General features: G+C 43.0%; 2 protein-coding genes across 3 annotated transcripts in view; both read left to right on the top strand.

Annotated features, from left to right (window-relative positions):
* LOC145348620 (uncharacterized) overlaps positions 1–24829 on the top strand; it is a 95159-nt gene that overhangs the window by 45720 nt on the left and 24610 nt on the right. The gene's annotated exons all lie outside the window — the stretch shown is intronic.
* LOC145348025 (uncharacterized) lies at positions 10826–18706 on the top strand. 2 transcript variants are annotated; one of them, XM_080196133.1, is made up of 4 exons: positions 10826–10995; positions 12221–13334; positions 14422–14569; positions 14659–18706. In XM_080196133.1, exons 2-4 carry the CDS (start codon positions 12888–12890, stop codon positions 15345–15347), a joined length of 1284 nt encoding a protein of 427 aa, XP_080052259.1. In that variant the 5' UTR covers positions 10826–10995; positions 12221–12887; the 3' UTR covers positions 15348–18706. The 2 variants fall into 2 exon arrangements, with proteins under 2 accessions (XP_080052259.1, XP_080052260.1); XM_080196134.1 differs by having other exon boundaries at positions 10826–11083.

Raw genomic sequence — 24829 nt, 5'->3', positions numbered from 1 at the left:
TACCATTTTTGCCAGGGGCACAGTATACTGACGTAATGGGACAGATTTTAGACAAAAAGGGGACAATTCTCCTTTGCTTTTTATGTGTTCTGAGTACGCTGATCAGGAATGTAACTTAACGTCGATTATTTGCTGCTTTGAATAGTAAATTGGGTAAAGATATTTGGCCACTAGGAGGCACATGGAACTTGGAAAATTGTGCTGCAGCAGAAAAAGCTATTTGGATGAAAAATGCAGGTTCCAAGTTGAAAACTTTAATTTCAAAATGGAAAAAAGAGTCGACTAGGTGCTACGAACAATCATTATTAATGAGTTGGAAGGATAAGGCATGTAAAAGAGGGATTGATGAATGTGTGGACGGGAAATCAAAGGATTGGGAAACTTTAAAATTGGAGTATGAGCTTTGGGATAGGAAGCATCTTGAGACAAAATGCCGGAGTAAGGTTAAGCAAGCATTGGGTGATCGGGAAGTTGGGCTAGCCCGTCAGATTGAACAGCAGGAGGATCCTCCCATTTGCTCTGGCATGGCGCTGTTTCTCTATTCAGGCGATACGGAGGAAGAGGAGGAGTTGACCCCTCGACCAACGAGGTTTTCTCACCTCTGCAGGAACTCCCATTCAAAATGCTCTTTGGCTTAAAAATCTCCTCAATGTTGTTCAGCTTCCTCGTCAATTGGCTGTTATTAAATGTGTTGCGCATACGAAGGGGGACACTCCTGTGTAATTAGGGAATGTCCGTGCTGATTCAGCTGCCAAGGTGGCAGCTGTATCAGCCTCTGTGATTGTTCCCATTAGAGGTAATCAGGCTCTAAGTCAGGTACCTGCATTAGGGATGAAGGGCATGCCGGAAATAATTGAGTTTCAACATTTACAGAGGGACATCTCTGATTCTGACTGCACACTATGGAAGTCAATGGGGTGTTTGTACTCCTTGGCACAGGACCTCTGGCTTACTCCAGTTGGTCAAGTTTGTATTCCGGATTCTTTATTGCGGTACTTATTTACCATTTGCATTCTTGTATCCATCTCAGCAAGGAGGAAATGGTACAGCTACTTGTAAAGACTTGGTGGCAGATTTGAATACAGCAGCGCAAATGCGGCTGGATCGATGCCTCATTTCCATGAGAAATAATAAGGGTAAAGGCATTAAATGCCCTCCCGGAACCACTCCCTTTCCAGATGGCCCTTTTGCCTGTATACAGTTTGATTTTATTGATTTACCAAAAGTACATTGCTATAAATATTGTTCAGTAATAATCAATGTGTTTAGTAAATGGACTGAAGCCTCCCTCACCACGAATTGTACTGCACATACGATGGTGAAGTTATTGTTGACAGACGTTATTCCCTGCTTGGGATACCCAAAATGGTGAGCTCAGATAATGGGCCACATTTTTTGGCTTGGATCAATACTGAATTGTGCAAAGCACTCGTAATTAAACAACAACTGCACTGCGCGTATCACCCGTAGGCAGCAGGAATTGTGGAAAGGGCCAACGGGACTTTAAAAGAAAAATTATCTAAATTGACTGAAGAAATTGGGTTAAATTGGCTAAAGGTATTGCCCTTGGCACTGTTTCACATGCAGGTGATTCCACATTCGCGGACCGGACTGTCAGCTGCAGAGATAATCTACGGTCGAGTGATGAGGATTCCCTGGGATGCCCATGAAAAACCCCTGGAGTAGACCTCCATGTGACGGGGGAACAGATGCAGAATTATTTGAAGCAAATTAACACTTTATCTGAAGTTTCTCCACTCACAGGTGAAACAGGCACATCTCCTGGTGACAGCCACCCCTCGATATCCAGTGATCGAACCCGGAGACTATGTATTGGTGAAGAACTGGAATAGAAAGAAACTAGGACAATGCTGGAGTGGACCTTTTCAAGTACCACTGACCACACTGACTTCCATCAAGCTTGAAGAATGTTCAAGTTGGATACATCTATCCAATTGCAAGAAGATTGTCTCCAACCCAGATACAAACACAGGATAAAGATCTTCATTATATTTTTTTGGCCTTTCTGGACTATTTGGCCTTAATGGCCACTTGGTAGTGAAAAAGCGAACTACCTGGGGACTGCATGCCAATACCTATTTATAAATCTCGTATATGTATGCTGAAAAATTGAATGTAAGCAAGTGTTGGGTTTGTACCCACATCCCCGTCCATTTGAGGGAAAGAATACCTCTCCAACCCCTCCCATGCCATATCGCAGAGACAGCTGAATGGATTCTATGTCAAAACCAAACTGGGATTGGGGGAGATATGATAGAATGGAAGTTGGCTGGCTATGAAATGACTAGGTTTTCAGCTTCGTACCAGCCTGCTTATAATCATGCCTTGCTTCCACCCTCCCTTATTATCCCCTCGAATGACGTGCGAGGTTCCCTATGTTTTAGTAAATCAGGGAAAGGAAAGTTGATGGGGCAAAGTAGATGCAAACTTACAGGTGAGTGGCAAGGACCAGTAGCAAACCTATCTACCAAGGGTATGTTTGTTCTTGATTGGTCCAGGGTACGAAATATAACCTCTAAAAGCTCATGAACACGTATTTCCCCAATACCCTGGATGACATTGGCTGATGATTTTACAGCCTATAATGGAACATATTTCATATGTGGCACTAAAGCATGCTAGTGGCTTCCTACCAATTGAATAGGATCCTGTTATCTGGGCTATGTCATACCCTACATGCACCACATACCCTCCCTTCAGCATTAGCCCTCACGAGTCAAAAGGACCATTAGCGGAACTGAACAGTCTTTATGATGGCCTTTCTACCACATGGAAGGGGCAGGGCAGCCAACAAACTGATTCTTATGGCCTCAGCATTGGAACAACTGGCAAACGTAACAGCGGCAGAAGCCAGGGCAACTGGACAGGCACTGGCCGAGGTCCCGGCTGAGCTGGTGGCTGTCTGGACCGTGGCATTACAAAATCGACTGGCTTTGGATTATCTGTTAGCCTTGCAGGGAGGAATGTGCGCCATTGTAGGCCAGGAATGCTGTACTTATATCCCAGATGCCTCTGAAAATATCACCAACCTGGTTGACCATATTAAGAGACAGGCCGATCAAATTCAAAAGATTGGTCTTGAATTCCATGACTATGACCCACTGGGTTGGTTGGGATGGCTGGGTCACAGATTATTTGATTGGATCTTTAAGGTCTTCATGCTACTGCTACTAGGGATAGGATTGTTTGGTTGCTTGTGTAAATGCATCTTTAATCGAATCATGGATGTACCTATTTAACTAGTTATCAAGATATGACAAAAGGAGGGAGTGTGACGTTGTACGAATGAAGTAATGGTATGATAGGAAAATTGATCAACTATCTGGTACAAAATAAAGAAAGCTGACCAAGCTATTCCAAAATGCCTAATCCCTGTAAGACCTGATAAAGCTGACTCCGCATAACCTAAGACATGAATAAGACCAGAGAAGGCCAAGACCTGATAAGGCTGACGCCGCATAGCCTAGGGCTGTATGAGTAAGACAAGATAAGGTCAAGGATGAAGGAGTCACTGACCTTCTTCTGTTCTATCAAAGGACACGTTAAAGGTATGAATGTTGAGACAAAGAGTTCTAGGAGGTCAGCAGGTTGTACCATGATTTATGACATTGCTTATGACACTACTACTGATTGAATTCTTGAATAAGCTCTGGTAAAGCAAATTGATAATGATTATGTAGAAATACTGAATTGATTTTTTACATAAGCGCAGACTTGAGAAGGAATTAGCAAGTCATTATGGCTGCTCTCCAAACTCAAGTTACTACCAATACTGCATGCATTATTTCGTAAATAAAGACGAGTTATTTTGTTGGAATTAATTTTGTTGAGTCTTTCTATCACGGTCAAGAAGCAGGAAAAATTCCACTTCCACAATCCTCTCTGTACTCTCTGATGTAGTATGGTACAATCCATCTGTAAAACAAGAAAAGGAAATATGATTTCCTCCAACTCCCGTTCCTTCTTGCTGAAGAGATTAATTCCTCCATTAGAGACTGTTCAACAGTGAGTACCAGTCTGTTATATTATAGAATGGAGGTTTTGACATTTCTCCTCACATTCAAAAAATATTTAACGAAAACACACCAAGCAGAAAGTGCTAGAAGCTAAGGAAAATATTACTTCAGTGTAGCTGTTTGAAGGGCTCTGGTTTATCCTGGGAAATTAAATACACTGCACTCACTCAGACTTCAATATCACAAGTTCAGTTATTAGACACAGTACTGGGCAGAACTATCAAATCCAAGCCCAGGCTTGGGAACGGTTGTGGCCTTCAGGTAAAATCTTTAATGAAGGCATTAAAATGCATTTCAAGAAACGTGTTTCTGTCCCACCCAGATAAATGCATCTCACCTTTTCAAATTTAGTATTGACTCATCAACAAAATATAGCGTGAGATGAGGCGTTTGACTGACAAAGAGAGATTGAGCAGTTGAGGCCGATATGCTCTGGAGTTCAGAAGAATGAATGAGCTAATTGAGGTACACAAAATGATAAGGGGGATGTAGATATGGAGAGGATGTTTCCTCTTATAAAGCAAGTTTTAGGATAAGAGGTGGCTGATTTAAAACAGAGATGAGGAGAAATTACTTCTCTCAACGGGGAGTCAATGTCTGTCCAAAGTCTGCACGTTTTCTGCATGTCTGCATGAGTTCCGTGGAGTGCTTCGCTTTCCTCCCACAGTCACTGCCTCAGAGTGTGCTGGGTGCCAGGATTTGAGTAAATTTAAGGAAGAGGTGGAGAGATTTTTAATTAGTAAGGGTTTGAAGGGCAATGGTGAATGGGCAGGAGAGTGAAGTTGATGCCAAGATGAGATCAGCTGTGATCATATTAAATGGTGGAGCAGGCTCAAGAGGCTAAACTACCTACTTCTGCCCCTAGTTCTTATGTTCTTATGACATCAGAAAGGAAATTCTTCCAACACACAACTCCAATCAAACAGCTCTGACAAAGGGTCATCTGGACTCAAAAAGTTGGGTCTATTCTCTCTCCACTGATGCTACATAGAAATATAGAACATAGAACATTACAGCGCAGTACAGGCCATTCAGCCCTCGATGTTGCGCCGACCAGTGGAGCCAATCTAATGACCCCCTAACCTAAACTATTCCAATGTTATCCATATGCCTATCCACTGACCATTTGAACGCCCTTAAAGTTGGCAAGTCCACAACTGCTGCAGGCAGGGCATTCCACGCCCTTACTACCCTCTGAGTAAAGAACCTACCTCTGACATCCATCCTATAACTACCACCCCTTAATTTACAGCTATGTTCCCTTGTGTTAGCCATCACCATCCGAGGTAAAAGGCTCTCACTGTCCACCCTATCTAACCCTCTGATCATCTTGTATGCCTCAATTAGGTCACCTTGTAACCTTCATCTCTCCAATGAAAATAACCTCAAGTCCCTCAGCCTTCCCTCATAAGACCTTCCCACCATACCAGGCAACATCCTGGTAAACCTCCTCTGCACCCTCTCCACATCTTTCTTATAATGCAGCGACCAGAACTGTATGCATTACTCCAAGTGCGGCCGCACCAGAGTTTTGTACAGTTGCAACATGACCTCACGGCTCCGAAATTCAATCCCTCTACCAATAAAAGCTAACACACCGTACACCTTCTGTGGTGCGGTCAGACCTTGCAGAGATTTTCGAGTATATTTTTTTGTTTCAGATTCCAGCATCTGCAGTTTTTTGCTTTCGCTCAGCTCTAGGATTAATGGCTCTCAATGAGCCAATGACAGAGGAAACAGAAGCCCAATCCACAACTGAAATGCTAATTATTTTGTGTAATAAATCACTTGGAGAAGCAGAGCTTCATTGTCCCTTTGACAAAGGGTCATCTGGACTCGAAATGTCAGCTCTTTTCTCCCCTTTCAGACGCTGCCAGACTTGCTAAGATTTTCAAGCATTTTCTCTTTAAGGTTAGAGTTTCATAGTCTCCGTGCTCTGCCCAGTTCTGAGCAGCCACTTTCCAAACAGACTCTCACTGGTGGGAACTACATTAGTAAGAAGTCTCATAACACCAGTTTAAAGTCCAACAGGTTTATTTGGTAGCAAACACCACTAGCTTTCGAGGCTCTTGCCCCTTCGTCAGGGCGTATAAAGACACACACTCAGTTTACAAAATACTGATTAGAATGCGAGTCTTTACAGCTAATCAAGTCTTAAAGGTGCAGACAATGTGAGTGGAAATAGCATTAAGCATTGGTTAAAGAGATGTGTATTGTCTCCAGACAGGACAGTAAGTGAGATGCTTCAAGCCCAGGCAAGTCATGGGGGTTACAAATAGTGTGACATGAACCCAAGATCCTGGTTGAGACCATCCTTATGTGTGTGGAACTTGGCTATCAGTCTCCGCTCAGCGACTGCGCTGTCGTGTGCTGTGAAGGCTGCCTTAGAGAATGCTTACCCAAAGATCAGAGGCCAAATGCCCGTGACCACTGAAGTGTTCGCCAACAGGAAGAGAACAGTCTTGCCTTGTGATTGTCGAGTGATGTTCATTCATCCGTTGCCGTAGCGTCTGTATGGTCTCCCCAGTGTACCATGCCTCGGGCCATTCTTTCCTGCAGTATCAGGTAGACAACATTGGCCAAGTTGCAAGAGTATGTACCATGTACCTGGTGGATGGTGTTCTCACATGAGATGATAGCATCCGATGATCCAGCATATCTTGCAGAGGTTGCTGTGGCAGGATTGTGTGGTGTTGTGGTCACTGTTCTCCTGAAGGGTAGTTTGCTGTGGATAATTACATCACCCATGCTGCATGTGTCCCCAGGGCCTGTGCAGTGAGGAGTGACAGTATGGAATCAGGGGACAGCCAGCCCACGGTGCCTGATGGGAGTTGTAGTTCTGCCGCGCGCAGCGGCGGTTGGCTCCTAGCGTTCGGGAGTTGGAATGTGAGGAAATGCGAGCGGCTGAATCGAATTGAAAAGCAGAGACTGATCCTTGGTAGGAACCAGAGCGATGGCGGTGGGAAGATTCACTGTTGCAAGAGATTTTCTGCATAAAAGTCACACAAGTCACAGCAGTCCCATTGACTGCACAACAAAGTAGAGCTGTAAGAAGAGGATAGTGTGGTTGGACATGTCACAGGCTACAGAGAGGTTGCTTCTCTCTCCACAGATATTTCCAGGCCTGAGGATTTCCAGCATTTTCTGAATCTAAAGTTTTAAAGTTTATTTGTTCGTGTCACCAGTAGGCTTACATTAACACTATAATGAAGTTATAGTGAAAATCCCCGAGTTGCCACACACGGGTTCCTGTTCGGATACACTGAGGGAGAATGTGGCATGGCTAATGCACCAAACCAGCATGTCTTTCGGACTGTGGGAGGAGAGCGAAGCACTCTGAGGAACTCACGCAGATACAGGGAGAACGTGCAGACTTTGGACAGACAGTGACACAAGCTGGGAATCGAAGTTTGTACCTGGCACTGTGAGGCAGCAGTGCTAACCACTGTGCCAGCATATCGCCAGATTTCCTGCATGCACAGGATTTTGTCCCATTGGATTCCAAGAGCTGGCTATATGCATATCAGGGAGTGTAGACTATGGGCTGATTTGATGGAGCTTTGAAAATAACAACAATTTGTCTTCATAACTTGATGTGAACAAATTATTTCAATTGGAGAGGTTAAGAAGGACTAAATGTAATATTTATAAGTTGTGCAAGGGCAGAATTACAGATTCATCAATCATTAAAAGTAACGAGGCAGCTCAACAAAGACATTTTATAAAAAATCAAATAACATCAAGTCCATTTTTGGAGGAATAGAATTGAAAAGCAGAGAAGTGATTTTGAACTTGTCTAGAACCTTGTTTTGACCATATTTGGAGAGCTGTGTGCAATTCAAATTAACATATTCAAAAAGGACAGGAAGAAACTGGATAACTTATGTTGTATTAAATTCAGATACTAATGGCTTAAGTCCCAGGACTGTGTACAGAATCCTTTTCCCCCTGTAAACTGGGAACCTGAAAGTTTGATTTGATTTAAAATGGTAACTAGCTTGAGCTGCAGTGTCAGTGTTGTCTTTGTGTCTGTGTTCCCAAAGCTGTGAAAAGTGGTAAAGTCTCTGGTGTTAGCTGGAATGGACACCTTAAGGGATTGTCTTCGGTTGGTATTGCTGATTAACAATTCTGATTTCATTCACTCATGAAAGTTCTATTGTTTAAGCATAGTTCTAACATTCTGCCCAGGAATAAAACTCGAGAAAATATGCACTCTTCTCAGGAAAGCTCAATATTAGTTTAAGTGAGGTTTTTGAGCTTGTTTTCAAATATTTCCTTGGCCTTCCCCTCTCCCTGTAATCCCTTCCATCCCTCAGTACTGTACTGGAACCCATGTTGTTGACATCACACTGTGTCACTAACCAGATATCGAGCCAACTGAGCTAATCAACTCCCATTCTGGCTGAGGTTATTCATGGACTGGCACATCCCAGGAAAGGTGAACGGACTGGAACATCCCAGGAAAGGTGAATGGACTGGAACATCCCAGGCAAGGTGAATGGACTGGAACATAAGAACATAAGAACATAAGAAATAGGAGCAGGAGTAGGCCATCTAGCCCTTTGAGCCCGCCCCGCCATTCAATAAGATCATGGCTGATCTGTTGTGTCTCAGTTCCACATTCCCGCCCTCTCCCCATAACCCTTAATCCCCTCGCTTATCAAAAACCCATCAACCCGCGTCTTAAAAATATTTAGCGAGGCAGCCTCCACCACCTCAACGGGCAGAGAATTCCAGAGATTCACCACCCTTTGAGTGAAGAAGTTCCTCCTCAACTCCATTCTAAACCGCCCCCCCTTTATCTTGAGGCTGTGCCCCCTAGTCCTACTGTCCTTTCTGAGCGGGAAGAGTCTCTCCACCTTTTGAGTTGGCATGTCTCAGTAGCGATTGGTTGAAGACTCATGATGTTGCTCACACGTCACAGATCCCAGTAGAAGCTGCACTGCTCAATCAGACTCCTAACGATAGCAAGTTGCCACTCAAAAGCTATTACCAGTGCCATTCCTTCACTGTCGGGATATAATAATGGCAACCAGCTGTGAAGGCTTCACCTGAGCTTCTGTTTTAAATGTATACATATGAATACACTTTGCATAATATCAAATAGCACCAGTAATAAGAATGCAGACCCCTGACTTAACAGCCATTATTAGATCGAACTAGTCTCATTCCCCATTCCACTCTGCTTCAACCACTGGGCAATTTAAGTTTTATTTTAAAACAATCTTGATCTGTCTCCTTGGTGCCAATTCATGAACATTTACAGACCTTGTTCAAGTGCAAATGAGTTATTTGATCATCAAGTGTGCAGTATAAAGGTGTGTATTTTGCCTTTTTTTTAGTGTAATGTATGTTGTAATAATACAGAGGAGTGTTGGCGCACCGATTCTTGTTTGAGGAACATTCTTAGATTAAATTAATATTTTCACAAGAAGTTTCCTCCATCAGTTACATTCAATCGACATTTAGAAAAATAGTAATCCTATTTCTATGCACCCATTACAAATGCACACTTTTCATATAAGCTACTATACAACCAAACCAACTGCAATTACATAGTTACTCAAAAATAATTTTAACACAAAGTCCAAACATTGGTCAACAAACTTTATTTTGCAGAATGCAATTCAGTAAAAGTTAATACTAACAGTGCAACACCACAGACAGCTTTTCAGTTCTGACACTACCAAATTGAAAGCCAATAATCTCAAGGATGTCATCACAGAATGTGTGAGATACTATGACTGCAGGTCTCCTGATAGAAGCAGCTATTCACAAAATATAAAATCAAACAAATATAGTTGAAACTTTATCCCAAGTGCTTTGTAAGAAGTCACCTAAATGGTACAGATTCAGAAAAAAATCTAATAGCTCAAGGTTAGACAACCATGAGGCATATTGGTCCATCAGCAGCAGCAGAATAGTATCTCACCAGCATCTAGAACCAAGATGTGCTGAGAAGAAACTGGCAGAGTTTGAGTTGAAATGCTATTATTTCAAAACTGAAACTAAAGTGCATCCTCAGCTCACATCCATAAAGATATAATTTCTAGTAAGTATGTCTATCATATTCAAATAACCTTTGTGATACTACTGCCAAATCTTAAACAGGTTGGTTATTTGAACAAGTACCAGATGACTATCAACAACTATCATTTAACCCGGTATGAATATTAAGGGAAGGGACAAAAAAAAGACTATGGAGGAGGAAAAAAACATCCCAGGTGACTGACAAAAAGGGCTGAATTTGGAGCTGAGGAAAGCTGAAGCTCCATAACAGGCAACTTCTGGATATGGTAGGCAGTGAATTATCAAACCATAGGACATCAACTCACCCAATGAGCCCCAGCACACTTCCTGAGTCACCAAGACAATCTCTCAGAAATAGAGACACTCCCCGATCACTGGGTCAATCTCCCCTCGCCAGGCCACTATCTCTCCTCTATCTGTCTGTTCTGTGAGTGTGTGTCTCTCTCTCTCCTGTGACCCTCTCTCCCTCCTGTGACCCTCTCTCCTGTGCGTGTGCTGATTCCACCACTGCATATCATCGCTGTCTTGGATGCTGTGGGTCTTCCTCTTCTGATCTGCAAATCCCAGGCTGCACATCCCACACTGGTGTTGTCAGTTTGAAAGCCTCTGAGGATGAAGAATGTTATTCCCACACTAGAAATCTCTGTCACACATTTACCAGGGAACTGAGACAGCAGCTGTAATAAATGATGTTTTATTCAGATGGGACAATAACAAGTTTAAACCCCCTCCTGATCTGCTGCTCAAAGTCACCTCCGTTTCCCTGGTCAGTTTCCCAAACTTCAGGAAACTCCTGTTACTCCAGAAATATTTGGATTGGCTGTGAGAGACGTCAATCAGAGAGCCCACCCACTCTGCCCATTCTCTCCTCTTCCTCTTTCACAGCTGCTTCACTTCCTGTAGGGACTGAAAACCAAGTCAGGAGATGGTGAGTGAAGGAGCAGAATTTATAATAATTACATTGCATCATATCCACACTAATGTTCAGGCAGTCTGACTATCCTGTGGGGAATCAGGTGTGGAAATGCCCCTTATGCTGTGTGAGAAGATCCAGCTGAGAGACCTGTTTACTCGGTGCTTTGTGCTGAGCTGTTTGATTGGAGCTGTGTGTTGGATATTGAGTGTGTTTATTGGAAGTATTTCCCTTCTGATTTACAGGCTGAGTTTTGTTGATGGGTCATTACTGAATATGAGAAGGTGAGGTGTAATTATTTAGGAGGTGCAGAAACACATTCCTTCAAATGTGATTTAATGCGTTCTTTAAAGATTTCGCCTGAAGGCCTCGGCGTTTTCCCGAAGCCTGGGCTTGGATTTGATAGTTTTGCCCCGTGCTGTGTCTGATAGCTGAATTTGGGAATGCGGCTTCAGTGAGTGCAGAATATCTAATTTCCCAGGATAAAGCAGAACCCTTCAATCAGCTACACTGAAGCAATAATTTCCTTAACTTCTAGCACTTCCTTCCCATTCTGATTTCTTCAAATATTTTGGGAAAACAAGGGCAGAAAGTTCTAAATCTCCATTGAATTAACATTTCTCCTGATTAAACACATACTTGCAGGGTAAAACTGGTCTTTGCCAGGACAATATGATTTCATAGTTCATTGGTAACTTGTTTTACACCCTGCTTGGAGGTCTGTTCCAGTGACTTCATGGTGCTGTCAGATGTGTATGGTGGTACACTGGTTAGCACTGCTGCCTCACAACACCAGGGACCCAGGTTTGATTCGAGCTTTGGGGAACTGTCTGTGTGGAGTTTGCATGTTCTCCCTGTGCTTGCATGGGTTTTCTCTTGGCACTCTGATCTCTTCCCATGGTCCAAAGATTAGGTGGATTGGACATGATAAATTGTCCTTTAGTGTCCAAAGATGTGTAAGTTAGGGGAAAATAGCGGGATATGTATGGGGTTACAGGGATAGGGTAGGGGGTGTGTCTTGGTAAAATGCTTTCTTCTGTTGGAGATTTGGAGTAGACTTCATGGGCTGAATGGCCTCCTGCACTGTATGGATTTTATGATGCAATTATTCTTGAAATGACGAATTCCAACATTTTCTCAAAATCTATCAGATTTATGGATGGCATGTGGTTATGGAGATAGGACATTGTCAGAGAGTCAGTGCAAATTTGATGAATCTAATGTCTCCTTTTGCCTGTAGAGATTCTATGAAGTGTCTGGGCAGAGGAAGTAAAATAGTCACATTGTCAGCTATCAAGTGTCCCTGCTAGAAAAAGACTGGAAAATTGCAAGTGATACATGGGAATAGCAGACTGGCACTCACTGTGGAACCATCTCTAACAGAGGAGTCAACCTCTTCAGCAAAGAAGGAGAGTGAATTTAAGGAAAACCTGTTTCCTTCTCCTGCTTTACAGAAGGATTACGCCGTACTACACCGGGGAATATCGAGAGGATAGACACAGCAGATAGATCCTGACCATCACCCAAGGAACAACCGCTCAACTGTGAAAAGCTATCCAGTCCCTTCACAGCATTGCTGAACAGAGAAGATTGGGCGTGAAACCATCATCTGGAAATCGGTCGGGTCAGGGGTGCTTTGACATATCAAATCTGAAATGGGTCAGTGGTGTGGGACCATCCATCAGAACCAGCCTTTCCGAATGTTGGCTATGGGCAATTGATCAGGATGAGGCTGGGAAGACATTTGAGTGGACTTCAAGTGTGGTGAGAGCTATAATCATTCATTGAGCCTCATGGCCAACTAACTAATTCCTACAAATGAGAGGCTGTGCAAGTGTGAAATGTGTGTCAGATCATAAGATCTTCTCAGGTGTTTTTGTTACAATTACTGTTACAAGGGCAATCACATGGAAGGAAAACAATTCAGGTGTGATGTTTGCGATCAAGGTTTTATGAATTCTATGATGCTTCTGAGACACCAGGTGATTCACACAGGTGAGAAACCCTTCACATGTGAGGTGTGCAACAAATCATTCTCAGAGTCATGGACTGTCCGTAATCACCAACGCATTCACACAGGAGAGAAACCATTCACGTGTGAGGTGTGTGACAAATCATTCTCGCAGTCTTCGACCCTCCACAGACATCGACGCATCCACAAAGGGGAGAAACCTTTCACTTGTGACGTGTGTGACAAATCATTCGCGCGTTCATCGCACCTCCATAGGCACCAGCGTACTCACACAGGGGAGAAACCCTACACGTGTGAGGTGTGTGACAAATCATTTTCTGAGTCATCGAACCTCCGTGTACACCAACGCATTCACACGGGAGAGAAACCTTTGCCATGCAAGGTATGTATTATATATTTAACTGGTTGCCTCATTGCCTTCAGAGCTGATTACATGATTTGGTGATGTCATTAGAGTGTTTCACAGCCAGCTGTTTAGTTTCAGTTTGTACTCTGTATAGGGCAGATAACACTGATTCAATAAACATACTGCGCGTACTTAGCATCCACATGTGCAAACCACATATTTTCTTTTTGTTCAAAACCCACAACCCCTAACAAAGAACATCACAGTATATGGCAAATGATTCTCAGACTCATTGGCTTCTTGCATACGCTGACATGTTCACATTCAAGGTATATGACAAAATATTCTTGGACACATTGGTTTCTTGTGTACACAAACACATTGATATGTATGGATGTGACAAATCAATCCCTGGGTCACATTCCCACTACATAAGCAACACACTTATACAGAATAACAAATCATTCACATGCATGGTATGTAACAAATTATTCTCAGACTAAGTAACCTCTGCATGCACTGGTGAGAAACCATTAATATGCGACATGTGCAACACATCATTCTCACGGTCATCAGACCTCCACAGACACCAACGCATTCATACTACACCTCACCTTTCTTTATGCTGAGAGTTGTCTGTGTTGTTTACCCTCCTGTACTCAGGACAGCTGTCCTTCCAAAACACTGTCTGTCTCAGCAGTGTCTATCTCCAACTTCTCCCATCATCAAACCAATAATTTTAAGAAGGCCAATTTAAACTTTGACCAGATTGCCAAACGTTACCAAAAGAAGACAATATGTGCAGAAGCTCTTGCTTCTGCAAAAGATTCCCCATGATGGACAAGGGGCTAATGCCAGAATATTAAATATATATAGGTTAATTTTGAAACTTTAAAATCGTAGTTTTTGAGTTGAAAATACAGAAAGATCACTTTGTTTTATGTTGTGTTGTGAAATGCAGTTGCCTTGTAATTGGCTCTGACTTTATCATAGGATTGAAATCTAATCAGAATTCCCTCTGAGTGCAGGCTGAAAGCTGTCTCCAGCACTCAGAAAATGTGTCACAGGCAGCACAGCAAAATCTGAACCATGATTCATTTTTCATTTTCATTTCTTCCTTTAGGTAAAGCTAACCCATAACTCACAGGAGAGCTCAGTGGCTGGAGGGAGGGTTCTGTACATCAAGGAGCCGACAGAACATGAGTTCACGAGGAAGCAGTTTGATCCCTCTAACCCCACGATTACCAACTCAGATATGGGAATGAGCGAAGGTGATGTCAGAGGCTGAGTGTTTAAACCATCAGGAGGAGAGTTAATTTACATGACAAAAGTTAATAATTGTCCTTTCTTCCTCTGACAGATAAAAAAGTATCCATGGGCAGATCAGATGGTGATGGAGGAGTGTTGGCAGCAGCGTCTGAGATTCCCAAAAGGACTGATGAGGAAGGGACGGAGGTAAATACCTCACAGCACTATGGCATGGCAGCTGCAGTGGAGGAGGGAGAGATCAATGATGAGGTCAAGTTAAATATTGTAGTTTGTGTGAAGGAGGAGCCCTGTGATGCTCTGGCTGCTGTGGTGGAGGAAGGGCACTTAGTAACTTCTGGATATGAGAAACCTGCAGCTTTGGTAGCAGAAGCTCCATCATCTCCACGAGCGCACAGACAACATCAGGCCCTTGCTGCTAGTGAAAAAAGTGAAAATGATCTGAAACCTCTTGCACGTTTATATCAGGAACAGATTCAAAGTACGGAGAGTTATCAGGCCACTTCTAAACTGCTTCAGCAAACTTTGACTGAATTTAAGATGGATGTTAACCAGAAACTGCAAAGAAATAGTGAAATTCTTCAGCATCATCTACAAAGAAATAATGAGATTATTCAACAGCATCTGCAAAGAAACAATGAGATTCTTCAACAACAGAACGAGATTCTTTGTCAACTTCTGCAAAGAAACAATGAAACTTTGAATGAAATGAGGCCGATTCTGTCTCGAGTTGTAACATGGTCCTTCAGAATCCATGAGAAAGAAGGACAAACCTCAAGATAGTTCAGAGAATTAATTGGGTACTGGTGAAGAAAGTCAGGCTATTGAAGGTTCTGGATATTTTGTTTCAAAGAGAGAACTTTTCCTTTGCTTGCCTAACAAAATAAGAAGACAAATTAAAATTTTGAGAGGTGACGAGTGGCTGCATTTTTGTGAGCTCTAGCACTATTCATCTGTGAATCTTTTTTTCAATTCTGATGCAAGACCCATAATTATTTGATTCTGATGTGCATGATCTGTGAAATCCTGGTAAATGTTTTAACACCAGGGAGCCGAATTTAGTCAAAGAAATCCTCGTCAGTGTTTGATGGTCAGAGAGGGCTGGGGTGGGGCCCAGTTCACAGTGGCTATTTACTGGTTAGTGAGTCTGCACTTTGGTGATAATGTAGCCCCCAAGATGAAGGCCATTCTTGTGCACTAAAAAATGGACAAAGTTTTTGGCCCCCTTGGCACAGATTATTAATACTCACCATGATGAATTGCGAAATATCCTACAGAGCATGGTTGAAGCAGAGATTAGAATCCTGTCAGAGGTGGGGCCTCTCCTTCCATCCTTGGAAATTCTGCTACACAGTAAGTTGAGACATCCTGCAGAAATTTGGGCGACGGTGTCAAGTGAGGGCTTCCATGAGCTAGGTCTCCTGAGAAGAGCTGTGGTGAGATTCCTGGCTGATTTTGAGAACTGGCTGCCATGCTTTCACAATTGTGATCTGAGGGCTGGGCATCTTCAGTTCGATCAAGCATATTTCATCTGGGGTTTGAGACCTGGGGTCAGTCAGAGACCTCAACCACTGGCCTTGCGTTGCCTTGACCTCAATGTTTGTCAAGAAAGGTTGGAGGCAGCCAGATGCAATGAGTCTTCAACACCCATCAGAGCCTAGGTTCCTGCTCATTAGGCTCTGCGATGACGACATGGCAGATGAACAGAGATTTTGGTGAAACTGGATGAATCTAGTATGTTTCTTGACGATGCGGACATGGCCTCAGCCTTTTCTACCTAGCTCCATGTATTATCATCATTTCATCATTGATCCCGAACTTTGTTCCTTTGTGATGTTGCCTTTTATCATGATAAGAGTATGTGATGAGCACAGAGGCAGTTTGTCTTTTTGCCTGTTACCTTTTTTTTAACGCCTTCTGGTCTGCTGTCCTACTGTTCGTCCTGAGGTGCAGTATCATGTTGTCTCTGATGCCGGAGTACAAGTTTTGGGCTTAATCTGTGGTGTTGATTGACACCTCCTTTGATTGGAGTTCAGGCTGGGTGGAGTACTGGGCTCTTCTCCCTCCATGTGGTCTTGCACGGAGTCTCTTGGGCTGATTCTTCTCTGGGGTCTGGATTCCCTGGGAGGGTGGTACCTTGTATTCCTGAGGCTCCTTTTAGGACACTACTCTTAATATCTGGGCAGATTAAATGTTGACTTGGTGTGGTTCAAAGGATGTCGTTTTATCTTTGGAGGATACGGAAAGGTCACATCTCCTTCCAAGATATCCTGTTGATGTGTGTCATGATGAATTTTCTCCACACAAGTGGGGGGCTTAGAAGTGGAAAATGCTTCACATTTTCTTTCCGGTGGGCAATTGAGTTTGCTTAGTGCTTCTGATAGGATTGGGGTGCATAATCTGTTATGTCGTGAAGCTCAGTCTGGATTTAACTCCTTGAATCATTGACACAAAGAAAGAAGAATGTCAATGTCTTGACTCTATTGCGTAATGCTGGTAAGGACAGTAGTTGTTCTGTAATTCGTACTGAGGAGAGTGGGGATTATTTTTTTCCCGGATTGGGAGAGGGAAGTTTGCACTGAGGAGAATGGGGGTTATTTTTTTCCTGGATTGGGATGTGCCCCCAGTTTTTGTGGGTTTTTTTTCAACAACTCCTCTCCCCTCATGGTCAAGGCTTTTCTGGGGATGATAGTGAACTCGGTTATATGAGCTCTATTTTCTCTGTTCTCTGGTGGAACTGCAATACTCTGCTCCTGTTATTTGGTCTTGCTTAGATATATATAATGTTGTACTTCATTACATTGTATCTGATTTTGATGGTTGTATCCTGGGTTATCCCTGTTCCTGAGGTATCTTCTGGTGTATTATGCCCTGATTGAATTTTTTTTTACCACACAAGAAAGGTTTCTGAAGTCTGGAATGTCTTACTACTGCCTGGGAAACAAATTTTCAAATAATGGGGAAAAAAGTATTGGCTGGATGTCAGAATTTGTGTAACCATGGAAGACAGTTATAGCAAAAAAATGCTCAAGTGGTTGATACAAAATACTGGAATTGACTCACTGGTGAAAGTGGAGTGGAAGCTTTGTGGAAAAGCATTTGTATAATCTGGACTGGATTCAGAATGCAAGCTGCTAAGTGAAATTATTACTTTGAGAGAATATTTTGAAACTTATTTTGGGAATAGAGTTTAGAAACTCTCATAAGACCATCTTCTGGAGGGATTCTGAAGAGAAATCCAGAGACACTATCTTTGCGTGTTTGTGAGACCACTGTAGCTCCAAATGTACTTTGTCATCCATATTAAAATCTGTGTATGATTGCTAAGCAAAAGGGGGAGTAAAACAGTATTATAAGATCCATTCTCCATGTTTAATAAATGATTTTTTTCTTGTTGCTAAAACTAATTAATGGTCCTATGACTTTGGTGCTCTGTGTTTGATTAAAACAAGTAAAAGTTATGTTTTTTTTGAGTCAAGGTTCCATTCAAGAATCTTCTGTCCAGTTATAACATCAACTGGGATCATAGCATGTGGTTTTGGGGTGAGAGGCATCTGAAACCCAACATGTTCGGATTTGATTTGTGAGGAGCTGGTCTGAATGCCATGGATATGGATGTTTGGATACATAGGGTTCCTTTGTGGAAAGGAAGGGTCTCCCTTTGGTTATGGTCCCCAGACATCTTTATGACAGTTAAGCTGCCCATTGGGAAAAGTAAGATGTCCTTTGAGATCACTAAAAGTGGGCAATGAATGTGTTGGAAAGTGCATAAACCTATTGGAACTCAGAGCTCATTGAAACTCAAAATCAGTTGCCAGAAATGTCCAGATGAAATGTCAAAGGATCTATCAAGCTCAAAAGGCACTTAAATTCCTGCATTTAATTCTTAGAAGAAATTGATTGAAATGCCTTTCACTGTGTCTGTTGACATAAGGTTCAGGCATTGACCTGATTAGCTGTTCACAACAGATTTTAGAACTATCCATTATCATAGTCTGGTGCCTGCAATTTCAGTTTGATTCACAGTTCTAAATGGTTATGGACACTGAAGTGGGACTATGAAGTTTGTTGTTTTTATAAGGGATTATGCAATTAAATGAAAATGTTGTTCTATGGGATTGTGTATTTGAAGGAATCTAAATGTCATAAATTTTTTTTTAATGAAGTTTTTAATGAATAAAATGTTGATCAGAAAAAAAAGTCTCCAATAGATACTTTACTCTATTGAACCTCACCATGGGTCCTGAGGTCTGCCCATTGGGATAATGGGAGAATTGAGTGGAATTTTGCCACACAGTCATAAGTGTGTAAAAAGCATACATAAGGAGCTGAGGATACAGCCTTGTGGGGCACCGGTGTTGAGGATAATCATGGAGGAGGTGTCATTGCCTATCCTTTCTGATCGCGGCCTGTGGTTTAGGAAGTCTGGGATCCTGTTGCAGAAGTAGGAGCCACAGCACTTAACACGCAGGTCTACGTTGTTTTTAAAAGAGTTTAGGGTCTCTGCCTTCACCACCAACTCGGACAGTGAATTCTAAACACCGTTACACTGCATAAAAAACTTCTTCCTCAAGAAGTTCCTTTTGAACCTATGTCCCAGGATTGAGAATACTGCAAAAGGAATCAGTTTTATCCTGTCTACTCTACCTCTTCCCCTCACAATTTTGTACATTACAATCCAGTCACCCCTCAGCTTTCTTTGTTCCAAGAAAAAAATCCCAACCTCTCTTTCTACAGTTTTCTAGCCCTGGCAACATTCTTGTAAACCTCTGTACTCTCTCCAGAGCAATTACAAAAGATGCAGAAGTTTGAGATCACGTACCAATTGCCTCAAGAACAGCTTCTTCTGTGCTGCCATCAGACTTTTGAATGGACCTACCAGAATTGAGCTGATCTTTCCCTACACTTATCTGTAACAGTAAAACTATATTCTGCACCTTCTCCTTTCCATCTCCTCTATGTAGTCAATGGGACAGTAAGTTTTGTCTGTATCACTTGCAAGAAATATCGGTATCCAAATATATGTGACAATAATAAATTTTAAAAATCAAGTAAGTTCCAGGGAAGTGGGATTAGGAAGGGCATCTGGATGTCCTTGGACTAGCATGGACAAGATAGACCAAATGGCCTCTTTCTATGCTGTAACCTTTTTATGCTGTGACTTTTCTATGCTTCTATGTCATGCGTTTGGAAGGTGCTGTCAAAGGAGTCTTGGTGAGTTGCTGCAGTGCATCTTGTAGATGGCATATAGCTGCCAGTGGGTGTCAGTGGGGTAGGGAATGAATATGTCAAGATAATGGGTGATGTGCCAGTCAAGCAGGTTGCTTTGGCCTGGATGGTATCGAGCATGACTGTTGTTAGAGCTGCAAGGGGACAATATTTCATCGCAGTCCTAACTAAGGCTTTGTAGATGGTGGACAGGCTTTTGGAGGCAGAAGTTGATTTACTTCCCGTAGGATTCCTGACCAACTCTTGTAGCCACAGTATTTGCATGGTTGGTCCAGCTCACAGTTTGATCAATGGTAACCGTAGGACGCAGATAGTTGGATATTCAACAATCCAACAACCATCGGATTAGATACAAGCTCTGTCATTCTGCCACATCCAGATATCAATGCTGGTTCACAATTAAACAACTGACTGGAGAAAGTTCTGCAAAAAGCGCTATCCTCAATGAAGGGGGAGTCCAGCACATTGGTGCAAAAGACAAGGCTGAATCATCTTATACCAGTCTTCAACCGTTTTGCTTCACTTCACGTGATTTCAGGAAACGGTTGAAGGCACTAGATACTGCAAAGGCTGTGGACACTGACGATATTCAAATAATAGTACTGGAGACATAGGCTCAGAACTCTGCTCCAAAACTCCAGTTTTGAATTGCTGGACCTGTTTGAAATCTATCCCATTTAGCATGGTGATAGTACCACACAGAATGGAGAGTATCTTCAATGTGAAAACAGGACTTTGTTTCCATAAAGACTGTGTGCTGGTTACTACCTTTACTGACGTGAATGCTGCTTTTGCAACAGGGAGATTGGTGAGGACAAGGTCATGTAGCTTCTTCCCTCTTTTTGGTTCCCACACCACCTGCCCCAAGCTCAATCTATAAGCTAAATCCTTCAGGATTCACCCAGTCAGTTATTAGTGGTGGTACCGATCCCCCTCTGTGTTGGGTATTTACATTCCCACCCAGAGTACACCCTATGTCCTCAACATCATCACCGTTTCCTCCAATTGGTCAATTGTGTTAAACATGGAGGAAGCCCTGATTGATCTGCCAAATTTGGGGTGGGGGGAGGTGGGAGGGTTCGGTAGGTTATAACCAGCAGGTTTTCATGATCATTGTTGATTTGATGCCATAAAACATCATAGATTTAGAGTCACTATTGAGGACTCTATTGAGGGAATGTGGAACTGAGCCACGACAGATCAGCCATGATCTTATTGAATGGCGGGGCAGGCTCGAAGGGCTAGATGGCCTACTCCTGCTCCTATTTCTTATGTTCTTATGACTCCTAGGTAACTCCCACCTGATGGTATTCCACTGTCTGTGAACTGTGGTGCATCAATCTTGCTGGTGGGACACGACAAGCAAAATGAGGGTGATGTCGTGTCTGGTATTAATCTGTTAGCATGGACCTGCTAGGCTGTAACTTCATTAATCTGTATGACAGCTCTTCCAATGTGGCCACAAGTCTCCAGAATTTGGTTTGAAGGACTTTGCAGGACTGAGTTTGCCATTGTCATTCCAGTGGTCTAGCCAGTTTCGTTGCTTTGTGGCTTTGATACAACTGAGTGGCTTGCAAGGCCACTTCAGTGGTATTTAAGAGTCAACCACATTGCTATGCATCTGGACTCACATGTTGGCCAGAGGAAGAGAAGAGAATTGGCAGAATAAGTGGGCTCTCTGGTGTCTCTCAATGCCAGCCCAAATATTTATGGAGTGGCATGCATGTCCTTAAGTTTAGTAAACTCACTGGTGAAATGGAGGTGACTTTGAGCAGCAGATCAGGTGGGGATTTAAACTTGTCATTGTCCCATCTGAATAAAACCTCCCTTATTGCAGCTGTCTCAGTTCCCCTGGTAAATGTTTGACAGAGATTTCTAGTGTGGGAATAGCATTCTTCATCCTTGGAGACTTTCAAACTGACAACATCAGTGTGGATGTGTAGCCTCGGATGTGTTTGACAGCAGATTAGAAAAGGATGACCCACAGTATCCAAGGCAGTGATGATATGCAAGTGGTGAGATCAGCACACGTACAGCAGAGAATGACAGGAGAGAGAGGGATATGGGAAAGGTTACAGCAGGGACTGGGGCATGGGAGGATAGGATGCAGCAGAAAGGGGCAAAGGAGAAAGGGGTACATGAGATGATTTGTTTCCCTGACAGAAATCCTATCAAAATGTTGCAGAGTTTCTCTGAGAGAGAGAAATGAATAAACAACACCTCCTCCTGTGTGTGTGATACATGGTGTTAGCCGCCACAAAATGACCATCAGGTCATTCACCTTCCCTGAATATGGGTGTGATATCCAAGTTGCTGACAATGAAAGCATTGTAGGATCATTCAGTGTGTGAGGTTTACATGGAGAATTCTTGGAGGGCCATTACACACTACATGAAGGAGGGGAATTGTTTTCTTTTCAGGGTGCTCTGTGTGCCTCTTCAGGTGACCTTCAATATCATGTCAGTGTTATCAATCACTACCAACACCTTGGAGAAGCAGCTATTCCATAAAACTAAAATTAAGTTTTTTTATTAGTGTCACAAGTAGGCTTACATTAACACTGCAATGAAGTCACTGAGAAAATCCCCTAATCACCATACTCCAGCACCTGTTCAGCTACACTGAGGGAGACTTTAGCATGGCTAGTGCACCTAACCAGCATGTCTTTTGGACTCTTGAGTCATAGACGTTTATAGTATGGAAACAGGCCCTTCGGTCCAACTTGTCCATGCCGCCTTATCTTAACCACTAAGCTTGTCCCAACTGTCTGCATTTGGTTCATATCCCTTTATATCGTTCCTACCCATGTAATTGTTTAAATGCTTCTGAAAAGACAAAATTGATATGCCTCTACTACTAGCTCTGGTAGCTTACTGCAGACACTTACACCCTCTGTGTGAAAGAATTGCCCCTCTGTACCTTTTTGTATCTCTCCCCTCTCAGCTTAAACCTATGCCTTCTAGTTTTAGACTCCCCTACTTTTGAGAAAGGATGTTGACTAACTGACCTATGCCCCTCATTATTTAATAGACCTCTATAATATCATACCTAAGTCTCCTGCACTCCAGGGAAAAGAGTCCCAGTCTGTTCAGCCACTCCTTATAATTCAAGTCCGGTAGCATCCTAGTAACTATTTTCTGCACTCTTTCTAGTTTGATAATATCCTTTCTATAATAGTGTGACCAGAACTGTATACGGTATTCCAAGCGTGGTCTTACCAATGTCTTGTATAACTTCAACAAGACATCCCAACTCCTGTATTCAATGTTTTGACCAATGAAATCAAGCATGCCGAATGCATTCTTCACCACTCTGTCCATCTGTGACTCCACTTTCAAAGAGCTATGAACCTGTACCCCTGGATCTCTTTGTTCTATAACTCTTCCCAACACACTGTCATTAATTAAGTCTTGCTCTGGTTCAATCTACCAAAATGCATCGCTTCACATTTATCTAAATTAAACTCCATATGCCAATGTTCACTATGCCAGTAATCTTGGGGGTCATCTGCAAACTTACTAACCATGCCTCCTAAATTCTCATCCAAATCATTAATATGACAAAAAAATAGTGGATCCAGCACTGGTCCCTGAGGCACACCACTGGTCACAGGCCTCCGGTTTGAAAAACAACCCTCTACAACTGTCCTCTTCTGTCATCAAGCCAATTTTGTATCCATTTGGCTACCTCACCCTTTGATAATTAACCTTATGCAACAACCTACCATGCGGTACCCTGTCAAAGGCCTTGCTAAAGTTCACGTAGACAACATCAACTGCACTGCCCTCACCTACCTTCTTGGTTACCCCTTCAAAAAAACTCAGGCTGTGGAAAGAAATCAAGCACCTTGAGGAAACCCATCCAGAGACAAGGAGAACACGCTGACTCTGCACAGACTGTGACCCAAGCTGGGAATCAAACCATAGTCCCTGGCACTGTGAGGCAGCAGTGCTAACCAGTCTACCACCCATACTCCAGTGACCTCTGCTGCTGCTCTCTGAGTATTGACTTCCATTTAATAAGTCATTTATGCTGCAGAGTTATCTGCTTTCCTCCTTGCATTTGCTCCTAAAAAAAAGCCACTTCCCTCCTCTACCCCTTCACTTATCTCTCTTCCTCTCTCACCCCCTCTCTCCTCATCTAGCATTACAAGATGAGGGGGATGGAGAGAAAGTTCATAAATGAAAAGGAAAGCAGAAATTCCACAGAATATTATTGAGGTACTAAGGTCATTATCTTCATCATTCTCTGGAAACATGGGATTTCGGAGTAAACATAAGAACATAAGAAATAGGAGCAGGAGTAGGCCATCTAGCCCTTCGAGCCTGCCCCGCCATTCAATAAGATCATGGCTGATCTGTCGTGGCTCAGTTCCACTTTCCCGCCCTCTCCCCATAACCCTTAATCCCCTCTCTTATCAAGAACCCATCAACCCGCTTCTTAAAAATATTTAGCGAGGCAGCCTCCACCACTTCAACGGGCAGAGAATTCCAGAGATTCACCACCCTTTGAGTGAAGAAGTTCCTCCTCAACTCCGTTCTAAACCGCACCCCCTTTATCTTGAGGCTGTGCCCCCTAGTCCTACGGTCTTTTTTGAGCGGGAAGAGTCTCTCCACCTCTATCCTATCCATCCCATTCATCATCTTATACGTCTCAATGAGATCTCCCCTTATTCTTCTAAACTCTAACGAGTACAAGCCTAGTTTATTCAGCCTCTCCTCATAGCTCAATCCCCTCAACTCCGGTATCAGCCTAGTAAACCTCCTCTGCACTCCCTCCAAGGCCAAAATATCCTTGCGCAGGTGCGGCGCCCAAAACTGCACACAGTACTCCAGCTGCAGCCTCACCAATGCCCTATACAGCTGCAGCAAGACCTCCCTACTTTTATATTCAATCCCCTTCGCTATGAAGGCCAGCATCCCATTCGCCTTCCTGACCACCTGCTGCACCTGCAAGCTGGGTTTTTGCGACTCATGCACAAGGACCCCGAGGTCCCTCTGCACCGTCGCCTGCTGCAGTTTTTCGCCACGTAAGTA

The sequence above is a fragment of the Carcharhinus amblyrhynchos genome, chromosome 9 (genome assembly GCF_965287045.1).
Source record: "Carcharhinus amblyrhynchos chromosome 9, sCarAmb.v2.hapA, whole genome shotgun sequence".
Taxonomy (NCBI): domain Eukaryota; kingdom Metazoa; phylum Chordata; class Chondrichthyes; order Carcharhiniformes; family Carcharhinidae; genus Carcharhinus; species Carcharhinus amblyrhynchos.
Note: the sequence above shows the minus strand (reverse complement) of the source record. Positions and strands in the feature narration are given on the sequence as shown.

Bases quoted from the DNA above. Each gene is read 5' to 3' on its own strand.
- LOC145348025 (XM_080196133.1), top strand. From the start codon at position 12,888: ATGGAAGGAAAACAATTCAGGTGTGATGTTTGCGATCAAGGTTTTATG. The intron at 13,335-14,421 runs GTATGTATTATA...TTCTTCCTTTAG, and splicing joins AGAAACCTTTGCCATGCAAG to GTAAAGCTAACCCATAACTC. The intron at 14,570-14,658 runs GTGATGTCAGAG...TTCCTCTGACAG, and splicing joins AGATATGGGAATGAGCGAAG to ATAAAAAAGTATCCATGGGC.